Below are 19,129 nucleotides of genomic sequence, written 5' to 3'. Positions count from 1 at the left end.
TAACTATTGACTTAAAGGTTGAAGAATATCAGATTCAGTCAAAAATCAATAATCAAATAGACACAAGAGGCCCAGACTAGGTCAATGTATATTTGCTTAATAGGTAAACTTACTATAAAACAAACATACACAGTGTGTTCATATGTGTGTGCCTTTGTAAGATGAACGCTCACCTATAGGTAGTGTGCGGTGTGTATACTTGGCGGGCGGGGAACTCCAGCACCTCTTTGGTTGGTCGAACACGCAGGTCTGGATATGGCTTCACATGAAGCAGCTCTGGTGAGAGGCAGTAATGAGGCAAGTCTGGAGCTGGAGAGATATCGATCTTCAACTGGGCTGAGAGGCAAAGCAGGTCGGGGATTAAAACAGAGACATATAAACAGTGCATCTAAAATCACCCATGAAGCTTTGGGTGAACCTTTCCTAGACAACAGAAACGTGTTGGGTTTACCTGTGACAGGCCTCAGGCGGCGCAGAACAGAGGACGGTCTGCGCATATCTGCAAGATACTTGTAAAGGTCTTCATCGCTCAGCCTATCCCCCTCCTTGGTAAACAAAAGAGCAGTTCTCTATAAAACTGTTTCAATTTTATTTGAAAAGCATTTTTTGATCATCCCTCTTATATGGATTTTTTTTAATATATATATTTAGAATAGGTCAGCGTCTTTGTTCAGTTCAGTCTTACCCTAAAAGTGGACACTGGGGAGGGAGTTAAATGCAGTCAGGTTTAGAAGAATGACCAGAGCACTGACAATTTAAGTGCACTGCCATGATTAAGAGGGTGTGTTAGAAACATGTTGCAGTGAGAGGAGTATGTCACATAGCGGACACGCTCACAGGCTTTGTTTCATTTGTCTCTACTAAATTAAAAAGAGTAAAAACAGGCTGCAGTTTTTCACTTTTATAAAAACTAACATTTTGGAGGGAAAGGCTTTTTGACAACTGACTTTAATAAATCACACCACATTAATGGATTTTACTAGGATAACATATAGCATATAAGTGGTCTGAAAAACAGGGTTGCCTTCAGGTTATGGTGACAAGTGTCCCATCGTTGGAAAGAAATGCACTCTTGATTCACAGTTATATAAAAAGGGATGTCTGCATAGACTGTGCTTTCACAACAATTCACTGATAACTATGGTGCAACAGCTCAGAGAGCATAATCTTTTTTTTTAAAGATTAATAATTAAATGGACAGTATTGCCCAAGGTTAGTAGAAAAAGTAGTTTTAAAGCACTGGGGCTATTTATTTATTCCCATGTCTTTTATTAGATACTGTTAATTTCATACTATTAATTCTATTTATATAGCAGCAATTCACAAGACAATAACTTTCTCTGGACACTTGTCATTATTTAAAGTAACAATGTGACAATAATATATAGAGAATTCCACTGATTACCTTTAAATAAGTGCTTGTTGACAGTAGAAAGAAAAATGAAACTCTACTTTTTATGCAGTTATTTATTATGTCTCACCTTTTGTTTCTATAGTGACATTCAACTACCCCATTCAAATAATGGGTAGTTTACCTCACTGTAAGGACAGATCTACACATGTGCACTTCTAAATACCTGCTTGAAGAAGTTGGTAACGGTGAGTGTTGCAGGACGGAAAGTGGCAAAGTTACACATGTCATCACCGATGCTCATCCGCTCGAACCCCTTCTTCTTTCTCTCGTTCCACGTTCCATGACCTTTTCGCTCTAGCAGTGACCCAAAGGTGTGTATTATAGGGACAGGAGACATTTGTTACTGTAATTAGGCAAATGGTCTGCATACAGTGATCAGCCACAACATTAACACCAGCTGCCTGATATTGTGTAGGTCCATTCCAGGTGCTAAAACAGCTCTGACCCGGAAACACGACCTCTGATTGTGTTTTGTGGTTTCTGAATCCAGGAAGTTAGCAGTGGACCCTGTGAGATTTGGAGTGTGGGGCCTTTGGATGAGTGACGATGCATTCCACATATGCACAGTGCAGAAACTAGGGCAATATTTTGGGATTTTTGAGTTCCTCAAGCAATTCCCGAGCATTTTTTCTTTTGTAAGGCACACTGGCCAGCTGCGAGACGCTGCTGACATTGCAACAGTGTTTAAGTGGACAGCACACATCACACTAACATCTACACGAATGTTAGGTTTCCCAGCATCATGTTCCATTCTACCACGGTGATGCTCCTGTCAGTAGTTTTAATGTTGTGGCTCATCAGTGTACGTGCACATGTGAAATTATCAATGAAATATATGTATATAATCAGCAGTACCAGAATCAGAGTCCGGGTCAGACCGATCCAGACCTCCCACACTGCTGACGATGTTGAGAAGGTGAATGGCCGTCCAGGCAAAAGGCATGCGAAAACAGCCGAGACGCGTGCACGACTGCTCTGCCTGAAGGCGCAACTTCTCTAGCTTTTCCTTGTGCTGCAGTGGAACAAAATATGATCTGAAAAGATACTGAACAGCCTAAAACATCTGCAAGAGCCAGTATTGGCTTGCCAAAGACGACAGTAAATATTGCAGCCACCCTGACAAAATTGAGTAATTCTTGTGACTAGACAGTAAGAGGGTCCCACGTGCATGGCGGCTGCAAGCTCTGAGCATTGCAACAGTTTAAAGAACATTTTGGCTCCATTACCTTAGATGAATCTGATTCTTTCATAACCATGTAGGGCTCACAGCATTCACTAATATCTCCTTGTTGAAGGACCTTTTCAAGCTGAAAAAACACATGCAAATGCACTTTTAACTCACTGAGAGCAATTATGTGATTTAAAGTAATATTTGTTGTTGATGTTCAGCGCTGTGAAAAAGTATTTGCACTCTTTTTCTGATTTTTTAGTCTTTTTGCATAATTGCCAAACATGTTTCAAATCATCAAATGAATTTTAAAATTACACAAAAATAACCTGAGTAAATACAAAATGCAGTTTTGTATTTAGTTTTTTAGCCACACCCAAGTGGCCAGCCCATTCTACAGACCTGATTACTGTTCAAGAAAATCAAGAAATCACTTAAATAAAACCTGTATGACCAGGTGAAGCAGGCTAAAAGATCTTAAAATGCATCAATGGAGGAGGAGGTCCGGGAGGTCACAAAAGAACTCAGAAAAACATCTGAAGAACTCTAAGCTTCACTTGTCTCAATTAAGGTCAGAGTTCATGATTCGACAGTAAGAAAGAGACTAGGCAAAAATGGCACCCATTGTAGAGTTCCAGAGTCAATACCACCACTGACCAAAGAGAACACAAAGGCTCATCTCATACTTGCCAAAAAGCTTCGCAATGATCCCCAAAACCTTTAGGAAAATTCTGCAGACTGATGAGACAAAAGCTGAACTTACTGGAAGGCTTGAACCCTGTTACATGTGGCATAAAACCAAAACAGCATTTCATAAATGTGCATAATCCAAATGGTAAGCTGTTCGTGGTCAAAAACCCTACAATGTGGCTGAATTAAAACAATTGCGCAAAAAATAGCAAGCCAAAATTCCTTCACGGCGACGTGAAAGACTCACTGCCAGTTATGGCAAATCCTTGAATGCAGTTCTTGCTATCTTGGGTGGCAGAACCAGCTATTAGGTTTAAGGGGCAATTATTTTCTCACACAGGGCCAAGCAGGTTTGGATGGCTGTTTACCCTTAATAAATGAAACTATCATTTAAAATCTGCATTTTTATTTACTTGATTTATCTTTGTCTAATATTAAAATTAGTTTGAAGATCTGAAACATCCAATTGTGACAAATATGCCAAAAACTAAGAAACAAATCAAATGCATTTTCCCAGCACTGTACATGTGTAGTTGAGTTTTTCAGTACCTTAATGACCAGGAAAATGTCAGGAGAAGGGTATGTGATGGAGAAAATGGCGGAACGAGCCAATGTAGATATGGCGACATGAGGTGTATGGGGTTTTAGGAGTCCTTTCATCTGATCCGAGTTAAGGTCAAAGTAGAAATTCTCAGAGATCTGTTGGGAGGAAAGATAAGCGGGAATCAGAGGAGGCAGGGGAAGGAAAGATGATAATGGAAATGCACGTCAAGGGATGCTAATTCAGTTTTGACTCAGTGATCTAAACCGCAAGACCACTTAGGCCTCTTTGAGAAGAGGGAAATTAAATTAGTGAAGTATGAGCTCAGCATTATGTAAGTGGTTTTACAGAGTGAAACTCATTGAAAGAAGACTCATTATGCCAAATAAGAACTAATCAAATGGAACAAAAAGAAATAAAACCTTTTTCTTTTCCTTGATGTCATAAAGGGCGAGTGTTCCAAATATTGGCTCGATTTCTATTTCAAACCTGAAAAACATACAAAATAAACAATGTCAAATAAGGAGTGCATTGGGGTATTTGTAATAAATATAATAACCAGAGCATGAAGATACAAATGCCAGGAGCAAGACTCCAAATGTTCCTTACTTCAGAGACAAACACTTGACCATGATCCTCTGGCCACAATGTTCCTTGGGCACTTCAGGAAGAGAGCATCTCTCTACTGCTTCATCCTGCCACACAGAAAGGAAAACAAGACCCCGGCATAGCATTTACACAGATGTCATGGCAACATAGTGGCAGAGAAACAGTGAAGTGTACACATACATAAAAAAAAGGATGAGTGAGAAAAGGAGAACACTGAGGGAAGGAAAGCAAACAGTTCTCCTGAAGTGGCTGGATTTGCAGACATTATGGACATTCACTTTATGGGAACATTCAATAGCTCTGAGCTGAACAAATGGCAACGGCATTTATAAACTCTGCTGCCAGAGTCTTCTGCTCCCTGCAGCTTTAGCTCTGTGTGGTCAGTGCTTTTCTTTTAGATGTCTGGTTTGCCTTCAATTCGTAGCACTGTTTAGTTAGGAGTGGAAATGATAAATACAGTTTTATTGTCACTGACTAAAAAAGGTGCTTACTTTTTCATTTTAGCGTGCATGTCAGTAATGCCTTTTTTTGAACACCAATGAAGTGTTGTTGGTCTATCTAACCAGCCCACATTATGACCAAATCAACGTTACTAGCTATGGAGTTAATTTCTGTCCACCAGAAATCATGGTTGAATCAGTGCTGAATGTCTTGCTCAAGTCTCTCCCACAGCCACGATACTAGTTCTAGACTCCATGTTGGTGGAAAACCAGCAATATCACCATTTACACAGCTCCAAGTTCCTTCAGTACTTCCAGTGTGCTGCTAGTCTAAGCTGTTGCACTTAATTCATTACACAACTAGCCCACAGAAACGCTGCACTTAAGATCGATAATTCCAAAATCTATTTTTTGATAACAGAATAATTAGATCGTGGGCTGTTTCAAGGTTCTCACGGGGTGAACCATAAGAGAGAAACAACTCTCAGGGTACATCCACACTAACAAGTTTTAGTTTTAAACTTTTACAACATTTATGCCTAACGCCGGCACTGATAAGACATTTTAGAACCACTAAAAAGACTTTTAGAAATGTTGCTGACCCAGATTTAGTTCAAAAACTGCAGCATTGTGTTTCAGCCAAAATGAGCAAAGTGAGCTTTCAGAATCAAACGATACAGACGCTTATGTTTGCTTCCTGCTGACGTCTTATATCTCACACAAAGAAAACTAAAACATTAGCTTGCTCATATAGCTTTTTTGATTTCATCCTTCTTATGAGCATACTCTTTTTTTCCCTCCACTGTTATAGCTTCCTCTGTCAATGCTCCCAGTATTGCTCTAACATGTTGCTGTATTTGCTCTGTGGCAACCCCCAATTTGAATTTTCGTCTCCATGACGGCCTCATATTTGTGTCTGACTTTCATCTACAGTTACAACTCATCATGGCTCCATGCAGAGAAATCAGCACCGTGGAAATTGCTCTGTGTGCCAAAATATTACACTAATGGGTAATACTCATACAATCATGGGTATTTATTGCCACAAAATTTATAATAGAATGTTTCTCACCAGGAAATTGTGACCCGGAGTGATAAGCATTCATTATCAGTGTGATGTGTTTCCTCTAAACAGAGTAAACCTAAAGCTTCTCTCAGCTGTTCTCTTATTCACAAGGGGTTACCAGAGTAGATGCATCTGCATATTTGACTTGGCACAGACTTTTTTATGACGGATTCCCTCAAATAACCCCAGGGATATGAGTCTCCTCCTGGTTTTAACCCAGGATCTTAAGCATATTATACACGTGTTAACCACTACACTATGGAGCATGTAAGCCAAACCCTATGTTGACAGTATAGAATCCTGAATAACTCTTATTTAAACTAAATGTGTGATCATAGCTATAAATCATGATCATTTTTAATTTGCTCTGTTTTTTCTAACTTAAACCACAACAGAGTCAGATATAAGAGAATCAAATACAAACCTCATCAGGGGGAGGGAACAGGCCAAGCAGGTCATTGTGGCGCCCCTGCTGTCGTGCCTCTGTATTGCGGTGGTCCATGTCCTCTGCAGCTGTTTGTTCCAGCACAGTTGGCAGGAGAGCGTCTGGAGATGAATTCTTCAGGTCAAAGATGCTGGAGGCCCAGCTGCCGCGAGGAGTCTCATCGATGCTGACTGACCGCCGCTTTGCGTCATCCTGAACCACACAAGATTGAGAGGTGAGGTCATGTGTTTTTCTGTTTGATTTTTTCCCCCTTCCAGGCAAAGATGTGTTATAAGAATTACAATGCTACATATCCCATTACCCATCTGATATGACTCATGTGGGGAAAATGTAATAGATAATGGATAAGACATTTATCCATTAGTCATTTTTCATATAATTAGCTTGTTGACCAGAATACAACTCATACTGCCTTTCTCTGTGATAATGAGACACCCAGCAATCTGGCAACTCTATCTCTTAGCCTGTGTATTAAATGACAGCACTTTTAGTGTGTGACAGCTGGAAAACTTTTACTCCCGGCAATACTAAAACATGTTTCATGAACCTAACCTCACTGAACGCCCATCAGCATTTAAGATTACAGGGTCTTTGAACATCGCAGTCGTCTACCTGGTCTTCCTGGCGCTCAGCTGCAGCAGCCTCATCCAGTTCAAAGGTCTGTTTGACCAGCCCTCGTTGCCTCTCCCTCTGCCGCTCAGAGTTGTGAGGGGTGTATGTGGTGCTATAGAGCTGATATCTGAAGAAGAAGAAGAAGAAGAAGAGTTGTCCAACTAATAATGTAACTGTCAATCACATGTGGAGTGAACACAGAAATGTGGCGCACATTATTACAAAATAGATGAAACGCATACTGTAGGTTTATTTAGCTGACACCCCTACTGTGACCACTTACTTTCTTTGAATGACAAGCCAGTCATCTGTGTAGACAGCCAAGGCATCTCTCACTCTGGAATCCAGCGAGCTACATTGAAAAACACATGAATAATTGAGCAAAGCATGCTTTTAATATTTATGTTCACAGAGAGAAGGCTTTGTTCCTATCTGTAGTGATGTTTATCCATTACAGTGATATTAAAGCTCTGCTTGTGTAGTAATGTCAAGACCATAAATGGGACTTGAGAGTTTAGTATGAGGATTGTGCTGGCCATTAGCAGACTAGCGGACTTACTCCTCTTCCTCAGGCAGTGGGGGCTCCAGTGTATTGCAGTCTTTGTCCAGGTGGAGGAGCTCCAGGTCATCTGACGGGAACTCCATTAGCTGCTTGAGAGGGCCGGGCTCCACCCCGGGAGCATGACTGCTCACATACTCCTCAAAGTCCACCGGCTCAACCACCTCCGTCAGTGGAAGCTGTCAGTCAGCATTAAACTATTATGTACATATTACTATGATGTGCCCACAATTTCTAGCATTACCACTTTAATACAAAATCACAGAAAGCGTAAACATGTGAAAGCAATGGTTATCTTTTAATTAAGTGGCATTCACAGGAAAAAAATCAGCTTCTGGGGAGTTATTACATTTTTATTGGCATTTTTCACTAAATTCATCATGTCAGAGACTTCAATGCGTTCTTGCTTCTTATATTTACTCTTGGATCAGAGTAGCTTTGGATGATTAACCGTTCAAAATAATCCAGGTTTATTTACTATTGGAACTTATTGAACTTATTGAGTTCATCCTCTGTCGGAAACAACCTTATAGCTCTCTTCTCCCTTTTAATTCAACTGTTTTCCTGACTGATTGTCGCACCCAAACAAAAGGTTTAACCAGCACATGGGTAGGGCTTCTGTGCTCGCAGCCAAAGCTTGTTTGAGAAGACCCCATTAGGAGTATCCCAAATTATTAATGACATAGACATACAACAGCAAAAACCATGGTTCTGATACCAAACAATAAAACGCAGTGCAAGAGATTACTTTCACAAATGCTGATCCGATTATTAAAAACTAGCCATGTTTAATATGGGAACCCACTACGACAGGAATGGCAGAAAAATATAAAAGATCCACACACGGTTGGTAAACAAAAACTTCCTGTACCACATATATATCTCTATATATCTCTATGCAAGCTAAAAAGAAAGAAAAATACTGTGTCTAAACAAGGTTATCCATTTCTTTTACAGTTTTGGTTTTCACTTCTCAATTTTGAACAAGGCATGTACTTTCTTTTTTATCTGTTTAATCAAAAGCAGAATCCCCCACAGGAACTACTGCTACAGCCCCTGTCTAAATGGAAAAAACCCTAAGTTGTTGTCATCTTTTTTTTCATATGGCCCAATTCACTGCAAGTAAAAACAAGGCTCTACTCCACAACCTATGTCTACCAGACTGTCTGTTAGAAGATCACAGAGAATTCTACATTTCTTCTGGGTTAATTAGAAACCATACTGGCATGTTTATAACAAGACACAAGACAATTTCCAAGACAAATCACCTGATATAACCATCCCTTCTTCTATTCTTAAGCGTTCATGGTGAGACCTTGCCTAGCTGTAGAACAACACAGCTGAGTGAGAGCAGGTATGCTTGCTTCAAAGCCACTTGCTGTGAACACTAATTAAAACTGCAATCACCTAAGTAACATCTTCCTCCTTGTATCTAAACTCAGTACTCATTTACAAAGTTACACCCATCCATTTCTGGCCTGACTAATTTGAGCTTCAGGGCTGCCGGGCAGTAACTCTGAGAGGTTAAACACAGGGTGACTCACAGGGTGGTGCGCGCCTCCTCGTTTCTTTGACAACTGAGGTGAGCCATAGTCTCTGGACACTTGTTTTCTGACCTCTGCAGCAACCGTCCTGAACAATAGAAAGGATTGCAGGTTAGAAATAAAACATGGGTGCAAATAACAAAATCAAAATCCAATTAAATGTAAGAGGTCATTCACATTTATTTATTTATTTTTACTTTAAAAAAAAAAAAAGTATTTACATTTAACAGCTTAAGTGTCTACAACTATTCAGGAAGTGACGTCTGCACTTTCTCAAATCCTACCCCACAGAATCTGTGAACCCCTTATCACCGTTTTCATCTCCTGGTACTAGTAGCAATGCTGAAGGGCAGCAGCTGTTCTGAAAAGGGACCCGATCCGATCTCACAGAGCAGGCACAGAGCCAGAGCTCCGTCCCTGGCCTTTATGAACTAACGGCAAAGGGAGGCTTAAAGACAGACAAAGCGAGAGAAGGAAAAAAAAAAACAATCCTTTCCCAGAGACAGCAAGCAGCTGCTCCTCTAGAACCACATGTCTGTTTCTTTCATATACACAGCTGCAAAGGCTTCAACATTTCTGCTGTGATTACATTGCTAAGGTTCATGTCATACATCAATCAAAACCACAAGGACTCCTTAAGACTAGTGACCTCCACTTCCATCTCCAATACAGAGCTAAGATCTCCTTGTGATGACAAATCAGGATGCATTTCTTTCAGGTTGAACTTTTAAGAACTAGTACTACATTACTGGCAATCTGGAAAGAGCTTCTGCAGCTTCTCTGCACACCTCCATTTAAAACAGGAAAAAGGAACATTATCAACTGCAAAGTCAACAGCCAGAACACCCCTTCCCACCCTTTCCTGCATCCGGCGCTAAACAATGCTCTTGGTCTCACTAAAAAGTCGGGATTTTAGGAATGGGGTGGGCGATTGAGAATTCCTCTTTAGGATGCGTTATAGAGAAATTATACACTTACATCAGAATGTAGCATCATGTTTATTTCTTGATGAAACGGACTATAAAATGAACTGATTGAAGCTGAGGTGAATAGCTAGGGGGGGAAACACTTGTAACAAACAGGGAGCTACTTCCCTACCAACACCTCCACACACCCACACAAGCTTTGGTGCAGTTGTTATTCAAACACTCGGGTGACAGGTGTGACGAGTTTTGACAATTTTACCTGGAATGTGATCACCATATGTTCAGTGTGATGAAACAGTGCATTTCTAACGCATGCAGCACCACTTTTAACGGAGAGGCAGAACCAGTTTACAACATGTAGAAACAGGTTACTAATATATTCCCACAAGGCGAAGTCTTTCTCTTATTATTACTCCGAAACAAATACTCCCACTTAAAGTACACACCTTAATAGCAGAGCAGCCTTTGGCTCGGCGCTGTTTTACTTAAGTAGCCCAATCATTGTTGACAACAAAGCTCTTACGATGCTACGACAACGTGTAGAAAACAGGTTATTAAACTCGCAAAAGTGCAAGACACCCATTAAGAAAGCGCAAACTACGTGACTAAACCCCTTTCTTGTGGTATTAGGCTACAGGTGTGTTTATACCAAGCGGTTTATGCTTTGTGATACCTTACAAATCCTAGCTTAGTGGCTATATGCACCGTCTCTCCTGCAGGTCATTCTCAAGCAAAGCAAGCGGCAGTGTAGTAGCCGTTAAACAATAACTTCTGTCACTGTCTCACCGGTTGATTTTATGAGCAAAAGCCCTCCTTTCGCTCGGAGTCGATGACATTTCTCGTCCCCATGTAAGGAAAAGTCTTCGAATAAAAACTGAAAGTGGTCTGCTCCTCTCGAGGTTTCGCTCTGTCCCGCTTGTGCAGGGATGCGGACTCTCAGACCGCTTCCTTCTCCACGCTGGGACCGGGCAGGGATCCCTACTTGTTCCTCCTAGCGGTCGGGAGCTGAACCGCGGCCGTGCTGTAAAGCATACCTATACTACATCCGGTATTATTTCAAAATAAAACGCGATCGTCTTTCCTTATTGGTTTTTCGATCAAAATAAACAGAGTTACAACACTACGTTTTCAGTATACATAACCAATAACCCTTTTTAAACACGTAAGAACTTTTAACATTACAAAATCTGATCTGCGCCTTTAAAATTGTACAATGCTGTGAAAAAATCACTTTACGTCCGGCCTCACTATCCTTCCGCGTCAGTTTGACCACTTTGCACAAAGAGGCTATCATGTCTACCATCTGCTAACGCAGAAATCTCACCTGACCGGTTTAGAGCGACCTGTTCATGCCGCATATCCACATCGGTTTAGGTTTCATTGGTTTCATTTCTGTTTAAAATTTAGGAAGTGGACCAAAAACATTTCAAGTCCTGTTACTTTCACAAAGAAGGTTTTCTGATAACATGACTTTGACCGTCATTAATAACTAGGTGGAAAAGGACTCACTGTTTTCACTGGTTTTGTTCATTGCTGTTGTCAGGGGCGGCCACACAGTTCATGCGTCATAAAGCACAAAGCAGCATGCCAACTCAGCTTGCTCTGACCACTCAAGACAACACAGCGTGTTACACCTGCAGTAAACCAGCAGATGGGGCTGTTCACCGTGACTGCAGAAAGGGGAAGCCTTGCCTGGTTGGTGTTTTTTAAGATTCAATCTGTAAATTTGACCTCTGCAAGGAGACAGAAAAGGACTACAGCTTTGTTTACTGGCCGTGTTGGAAAGTCATACTGGTGAGCACAAAAATACTTATATATTTCAAAGGCAAACACCTATAAGGGAGATACTAACGATGTTTTAAGCTTACCGTTTGACCAGCTCTTTTCTCTGTCGTATTTGAACACATAAGGAATGACATTGGCCCTGACTCTCCCCTCTAATGGAGGACTTTTCAGTTTATGATAATGGAAGGTCTACATCTCCCTCCTGTCTGCCTGCCTGCAATCACCATTCCATACCCCACGCCTACTATGAGGAAATTATATAGCCATGCTTAGTGCTGCAGCCCAACCCCGCCACCCAACTCTCACTCCTTCTACCCCACAGTTCTCCAATTCAGCACCCTGGAGAGCTGCTGCAGGTACTCGGCTGTCCTCTGCGAGATGGCTGATGAATGGCAAGAACTGTAGAGCAGAGATGTGAAAAATGGGAAGAGAAGGAATGAACCAAGGAAAAATTAACCTCGCATGACAGAAGCGTGGCTGTAGCTGAGCAAAGACAGATGTCTCTAGGATATATGTTTATGTATGCATGTAGCACTCAAGAGCTGCATTAGAGCTCGCAGCAGGCATGACTCTGACCCATAGACACTGCTAATGAAAATAAATGAAGCTCATACTCGCCATCTCTCCCTCTATGCAGGCACGCTTCCACCACAATGCCAACACTCATCTTTCATTCTCCTCTGCCCCAAGATCCAACAAATTCTAATTTATTGGACGATGGGGCTCTCTATAATTGATTCCTTTATTAATAAAAATTCTATTATCTGCCCTGCATTCATGTGTGTATTCAGCACGTCTCAGGCATAACCTGAAGAGCTACAGTAAGTATATTTCTAAATGTCTGCAACAAGCATTTCAATATGAGCTCACTTAGTATTTGTACCGTGTCTTTATGTGACATTGCAACGTCCTTGCCTGGTTGAAAACCCACCTCCTATAAGTAGGCTGAACCCATTCCTGCTTTATCCTTCAGTCCACACCTTCCCTGCCTGCTTCCTTGCCTTTCTGTTCATCGAAGGCTTTCAATCCTTAGATCGGCACTATTGTTTGTGTGCCCAGCCCCCACGGCAGTGAGAGCCCCCACCACCACCACCACCACCACCACCACCATCACTGTTGTGTTACCAAAGAACAAAAGAGAGAGTGTCAGACACCACCCACTAGATCTCTTTCACACCAGAGCCCCCACCTCAGTTCCAGATGGGGTTGCCTTTTTTTCAGGGTCTCTCTCAACCCCAAGAGTCCTCCAAAATGGAGCCCCTCCTCCCCTCCCCTTAGAGCCAGAACTCAGCTGCCCGTCATCCACCTGCTCTGCTGCCACGCGCCCATGGCCAGGGCACGTCCCCTCTATATCCAGCCCCACCAGGGAGTCCTATTAAAATCATTATGCACTTCTTTTTTAACTGGCGTCTGCTTCCAGAGCATCACTAGAACCAATAGAAACTGGCAAAATAACTAAAACCTTCCAGAGAAAAGCTAACAAATAGCCACCAAATAACCTTTCATGACACCTTCAATGGTTATATATAATGTTTATATACACACACACACACACACACACACACACACACACACACACACACACACACACACACACACACACACACACACACATATATATATATATATATATATATATATATATATATATATATATATATATTTATGTGAATTTTATATATGTCATTAGAGACCTTGCTTGCTCAGCAGCTGCTCTTAACGCAGGGTGGAGGAATTACACCAGATGAAAATTGTCATCAATAATGCTAATCTCCATCTTATACTGGTGTGCTATACAATGGTCAGGCAGCTGCTCTCTCTTTTTTTTTAAAGTTTCTTTTAAAGCATCAACATGGAGCATCCTCGGGAGACGATCTCTGCTTCAACCTCCACCCCTGTCTTGACCTCTCCCCTCCAGGGACACAGAATGGGTGCAGCAACAGGACACATCTGCTCTCAGACAGCTGTTAAGTCTCCTAATGTTGATCCTACAGTCGGCGTTGGTGCAGGGGGTAATCATTGCTGAATCACATGATATCAGCTTAATTACTACCCCAAAAAACACACAATCCAGAATTTCCTGGCAGTCAACTTATCCAGAGGGCATAATAAAAAGAAATAATAGCAATTTTGCTAACAACACAAACATTATTCCATAGTTATGCGCTAATATAATCTAGTGAATCAGGTGTATATTTCTTGAACACCACCCTGTAAATATGAGCAGCCACATTTTCTCCTCTGCCTACATTACATGCATGAATGCATGTGAGCCTGTCACTCACTAACCAAGATTTATGGAAATATCTATCCAAGCTCTAGTCAGAGCGGTGCACAGAGTGCACACTGCTATGAGAGTGCAGCCATATTTGAATACATGCAGATATATGCCTGTATGTTTGAGTGGTTTAAAGCCTTTGCTTTGGTCTTTTTTTTATAGTTTCTGTGCTGCAGGAAATGGCTAAAACATCTCCATATACCCATCCCACCACCATCCTCTACTCCCTAAGGGTTCAAGCACCAAAATCAATTGAAAGAAAGAAGAGTGTACTGTGGTCCTCCCCCTACATCTGTCAGGGAGGGAAAGCAGGAGGGGCTACACTTATGGGCCATACAGGAGAACAATATCAGTCCATCTGTCACAAACCATTTCATCTCTGATGGGGTGAAATATAGCTCGCAAATACATCTACTTCTATATCATCTATGTGTATTAGCTTACTGTTGTCCAAGCCTCCACCAATTCCCAGAAGCGCATGCAGTGGCTTTTTGTCTCATATTACTTTCCTCCCACCAGCCAGCACTCTCCAGCCACCTTGCAAATTATGCTTTTAAGCCAAACAGAATGTTAAAAGAAATTGTTGCACTTTACACGCTGAAGCAGTTAATGAAAATGGAAGACGACCAAGCAACAAAATTTACATGTAAAAAGTTCCAGAATAAAAGTACAGAGCAGCAAACCTGAAAGCTTAATGAAAGCAAAAGCACACATTGTATTTGGAGAAAATACTGGAGAGCAAAAAGTAAGATGCAATCTGCTAATAACCAGAGTGCTCATTCATATTCAAATGGCGCTGCTGCTGTATTTGGAGGATGGGTGTGGCCGGCTGATTCTTCATGCCTCCTGAGCTGTCGCGGCTTTGTGACGTCCACGATGCCATTTGCTCTATCAGATTATGCTATCAGATTGGTCATTGTTCAACACAGAGGACAAAATGTCAAACCCTAAACAAAGCCAATCAAAGTCTACAGTGCTGCACACTAATTGCCAAGAAAAACACTAGGTATTCCAGTGATCCGGTAAGCTGTAGGAACAGCACAAAATGGCCTGACTGTTTACTGGAGAGAGGAACGAAAAGAAAAAAAAATCCCCAAGAGCCATCATGCATCTCTGTCAGCAGCAGGTAGAGCTGCAATCTCAGTCATTTATATTTAATTTCATAAGAGTTTCCGGCCAGACTAATGTGCTATTGATTTCAAGTCTCCTATTACTGAAAAGGGGACGGACTGTGAGGGGGAGAAAGCTGGACTACAGGGAGTAAAAGCCAGAGATTGAAAGAGGAGAGGAGGAAAAGAAGACAGTATAGGGGGAAGAAATAGAGTGCACTGGCTACACAAGCTTTTCTAGGAAACATTATAATATCCAATTTGGAAAGCCTATGTTATCTATCTAATAATTGACTTTCCCTCTATCGAGTAAACACCACAACAAAGTGTACATGAAAGCACAATAAGTAGATTCCAGGATGAGGGAGGATAGCTGTTTACAGTATTTACCGTTCATTGTAAGTCGAGGCATTTGCAGAGTAAATAAAGCTAAAAACACCTCAGCTCAACAGAACGGGCACGCTCACACCTCCTCTGTTGCTGTTGTGCCACATGTATGATTTTTCCTCCATGTCAGATAGAAATGGAGCAGCAGGAACTGAGGCGAGAAAAGAAACAAAGAGAATGTCTAAGAGCTTTGTGTATTTAAGGTCTCTCCCCAGATACCACCTCAGACAGGACAAAATGAAAGATTCATAAGCATGCCTTTATATTTAAAAAGGTTTTGAGTAATACATGGTCTCACTAAAGGAGGTTAGTCCTTCCTCAAACCCACACGAATTCACATCAGTAGCAGCAATAACGTTATGATTAGCAGATAATCACAGGGACAAGCATATGTGCGATGTTTCCTTTAATCAAATGATAAAAATGTGGAACAGTTACATTGTCTAAAGAGGTTAAACGCATCACCTACACTTAATACAAACAAAAGACAGATACTGTACACCGAGAATTAAAAAGGCACATGGAAAGCAGAATTTAATACATAAATAAAAAAAATGACAAGAGCGTCTACTTCAGAGACTTCCTCCCACCAGCCTGTCTACTCTAATAATAGCCCAGAGACAACACATCCAGACAGACAGAGGGAGAGAGGGATATAGAGAGAAAGAGAGGAGAGAGACAGAGAAAAAGTGCAAGAGTGAACCCATGAGGGAGACTGCAAGAAAATTGCCAAATAATACATAAAGGGTTGAATTAGGCCAGTTGCCATTATCAACAAATGTCCTTTCAAAAAGAGGCTAATTTATTTTTGGAACCTTTCCTGAAAGCAAGAACTGCTTCATTGCTGCTGCCACAGAACCCTGGACTGCCAAGAGTCAGGCCTGGTGGAGAGACCACCGAATTAACCAGACCTGAGGCTGAATCAGCCTACCCATCCCCCTGATACGCTGTCATAGTGTGACTCTCTCACTCCGCCTGTCTCCTCTCTCTCTCTCTCTCTCTCTCTCTCTCTCTCTCTCTCTCTCTCTCTCACACACACACACACACACACACACACACACACACACACACACACACACACACACACACACACACACACAAGGCCACTACCTTACCACAGGGCAATGGCAACAGGCACTGGTTTTTGACGTAATACTGTGAGAATAAAAAAGATGAAGAACAGAAAATCCAACCTAACGAATTTAGACCTCAATTCTTCAACAAACCTATATTCACCACCCAGATGTCTAATATATGACATATTTATCACTGTATTGGCAGATCTACTGTATATATAAAAATGTATCATAAAAGATGCATCAATTTTTGCTCCTGTTGTACTTTCTAGGCTATTTGAAGAGTTAGCAGCTTCCTATGAATGCTGACGGTCTTCAAAATCAGTGTATTAATTTTATTCAGCTCTTTGGCATCAAGGTGCATTCCACAATATACAAAGAGAAAAGGACCACCCCAACAAGACTCCTAATCATCACTAGTGGAGAACCCTCAACAATAAGAAAATAATCAGTGGAATAACAAAAAGGTTTTTAAGCAAAACCAATGCTTGATCCTTTGATTCAGTAATACACAATAGGAGCTTTAAATGCCCTCTTATTCACAGAGGAGGATTCAGCTGCCGTGCTACTAACCAGGGCTCTAATGAGGGGCCACAATTAAGCCCATTTATTCACATTAAGTGTGAACTGTAAGTGGGCCTGCAGTCAGTTGACAGTCCTGGGCGCCTTTGTGTTACAAGAGCCGCTTTTATTCAGCAAACAAAGGTGGAAAAAACACAAGCACCTAATGACCGAATCTCGTCGTCTCACCTCAGACGTCCATGTACGCCAGTAGAAGCGTACGTGCATGTGTGCTATTGCACACACATGCACACTCCCTCTTTAACAAACTGACTCAAAGGCTCCAACGCATCCAGGCTGAGTTGAGTCACTGCTTGTCAGAATGGTGGGGGCGGGGTTAAGACAGACTGACAGTGGGGCTCCATCTCTATCCTCTTATTAACGCTTAACGAGTGCTTTCCTCATGCAATATTCATCTCCGCTAATATCATCCAAGCTCTGAGCCAAGCTTGCTACTTATGTAAGGCAATTATGTAAAATATCAGACAGAGCCCATGTTCAGAATCTAACTGGAAGAGAGCTGTGGGACAATGACAGAAAGGAAGAGGGGGGTCTACAAGAGTGATCGGGACTGTAAGGTGTGAAGAACAGTAAGAGACACAAAGTAAAATTAAATGAGTTCTTTCTGATTCCTGCCCTGTATTTTATTATGAAAGTAAGCCAACATCCACCCACAGATGGTAACACCACAGATACCTGAAGGTTCCTCAGTGTCACTTAGGGAGAGCAAAGGAGAGGAGATGAACCAATCGGCACACTTTTACTACTCATCCGCAGTTAAAAAAGACTCAGGAGGCATTAATTCCACGCACAGCACCAACCTTCATTCATCATCTCAATTCCTCACATCAACAAAAACCATAGCCTCATGCACAAATAAACAAACATACACTGATTTATGCATACTCGCACGCATACTCCACCCACCCCCTCAGGTCAAGGCCCTATGGGGGTCTGCACAGAAATAGGTCATTTGTCACACATGATGTCCCGGGGCAGGGGATGCATTATAGATGAGCCCAAACAGCATGTCTCAGTGAGCACTCACCACACAGCAAGGGACATAGGAGTGAGCAGCAGGAGGTGGGCAGAGAGGGCTGATAACTACTAAGGATGGGGATATTGGAATCGTAAAGCAAGACAAAAATCACTACCGGCCACATTTCTGATCATAAAGCAAAGAAAAAAAAAAGACTATTTGGCACAGCTTGATGTGAACTACAACTGTACCTTTCTCAATTTTTAAATGAAAAGACCTGAATTAATTTGAGGGCTATCTAATTTGTTATTCCCACGTCTGCACCTGACTCTATAGCTAACCATCTGCCTTGCATATGAGATGTCCAGAAATCATCAGCCATCGTATGGATCTTAGGCTTTGTGTGTATCTGCAATTCACGCCAAATTGTGGCATAGCTCTCTAGTCTTCCTTTTTGCTTCACAACTATGAATGTGGACTGAGAAAGTCTGTTGATCTTCACTCTACATTGCTTTTATTTGGAAAGACAAAGGCCTATGGAGCGTAGTTGTTTGCTATGGTGTCAGGCAGGCCTAAATGAAGACTAAGAGAGAAAGGAAGGGGCTGTGCTGAGGCCGAAGTGAGTGCAAAGTGTGGGGAATGAGAGAGACAAGTCCACTGTCTTCTTCTGCACCCATCTGTTCTGAAAGTGCAGGTGGAGCCCTATTCACACTGCTCTGCGTGTGTGTGTGTGTGAAGAGGGGGGCAGGAAGAAAGGAAGGGCAGCGAGAAGGAGGGAGTGGAGAGATGGAAGGGCAGGGATGGAAGAGGGGGAGGACTCTCGGTGATCTCTCCTGAAGGGGATAATGGGAGACGAGCGCATTGCAATGGCTGCCATGTAGTACCCTCCCTGCACAAATAGCCAATCAGCAGCGCGCTCTGCCAGCCAGGAGGACGCATA

General features: G+C 41.9%; 1 protein-coding gene across 3 annotated transcripts in view; it reads right to left on the bottom strand.

Moving 5' to 3' along the window:
• Nucleotides 1–11,262, bottom strand: part of dock6 (dedicator of cytokinesis 6) — a 31,451-nt gene extending 20,189 nt beyond the window's left edge. The window contains exons 1-14 of one of the 3 annotated variants that reach the window (XM_085404299.1): nt 10,801–11,262; nt 9,089–9,176; nt 7,545–7,723; nt 7,269–7,337; nt 6,986–7,112; nt 6,353–6,565; nt 4,423–4,508; nt 4,236–4,302; nt 3,822–3,971; nt 2,641–2,721; nt 2,270–2,426; nt 1,578–1,708; nt 452–545; nt 174–336 (exon numbers count right to left, since the gene is read on the bottom strand). In XM_085404299.1, coding sequence (XP_085260425.1) covers nt 174–336; nt 452–545; nt 1,578–1,708; nt 2,270–2,426; nt 2,641–2,721; nt 3,822–3,971; nt 4,236–4,302; nt 4,423–4,508; nt 6,353–6,565; nt 6,986–7,112; nt 7,269–7,337; nt 7,545–7,723; nt 9,089–9,176; nt 10,801–10,850 — 1,655 coding nt within the window. In that variant the 5' untranslated portion in view covers nt 10,851–11,262. The remainder of the gene's footprint in view (nt 1–173; nt 337–451; nt 546–1,577; nt 1,709–2,269; nt 2,427–2,640; nt 2,722–3,821; nt 3,972–4,235; nt 4,303–4,422; nt 4,509–6,352; nt 6,566–6,985; nt 7,113–7,268; nt 7,338–7,544; nt 7,724–9,088; nt 9,177–10,800) is intronic. The other 2 variants (XM_085404302.1, XM_085404301.1) reach the window with 2 other exon arrangements.
• Between the last annotated feature and the right edge of the window lie 7,867 nt (nt 11,263–19,129).

Source organism: Rhamphochromis longiceps, linkage group LG4, assembly GCF_057381845.1.
Source record: "Rhamphochromis longiceps isolate RC_006_pf linkage group LG4, R_longiceps_female_GT1.1, whole genome shotgun sequence".
Taxonomy (NCBI): Eukaryota; Metazoa; Chordata; class Actinopteri; order Cichliformes; family Cichlidae; genus Rhamphochromis; species Rhamphochromis longiceps.
The sequence above is the reverse complement of the archived record's forward strand: the minus strand, read 5'-3'. Positions and strand labels throughout refer to the sequence as shown.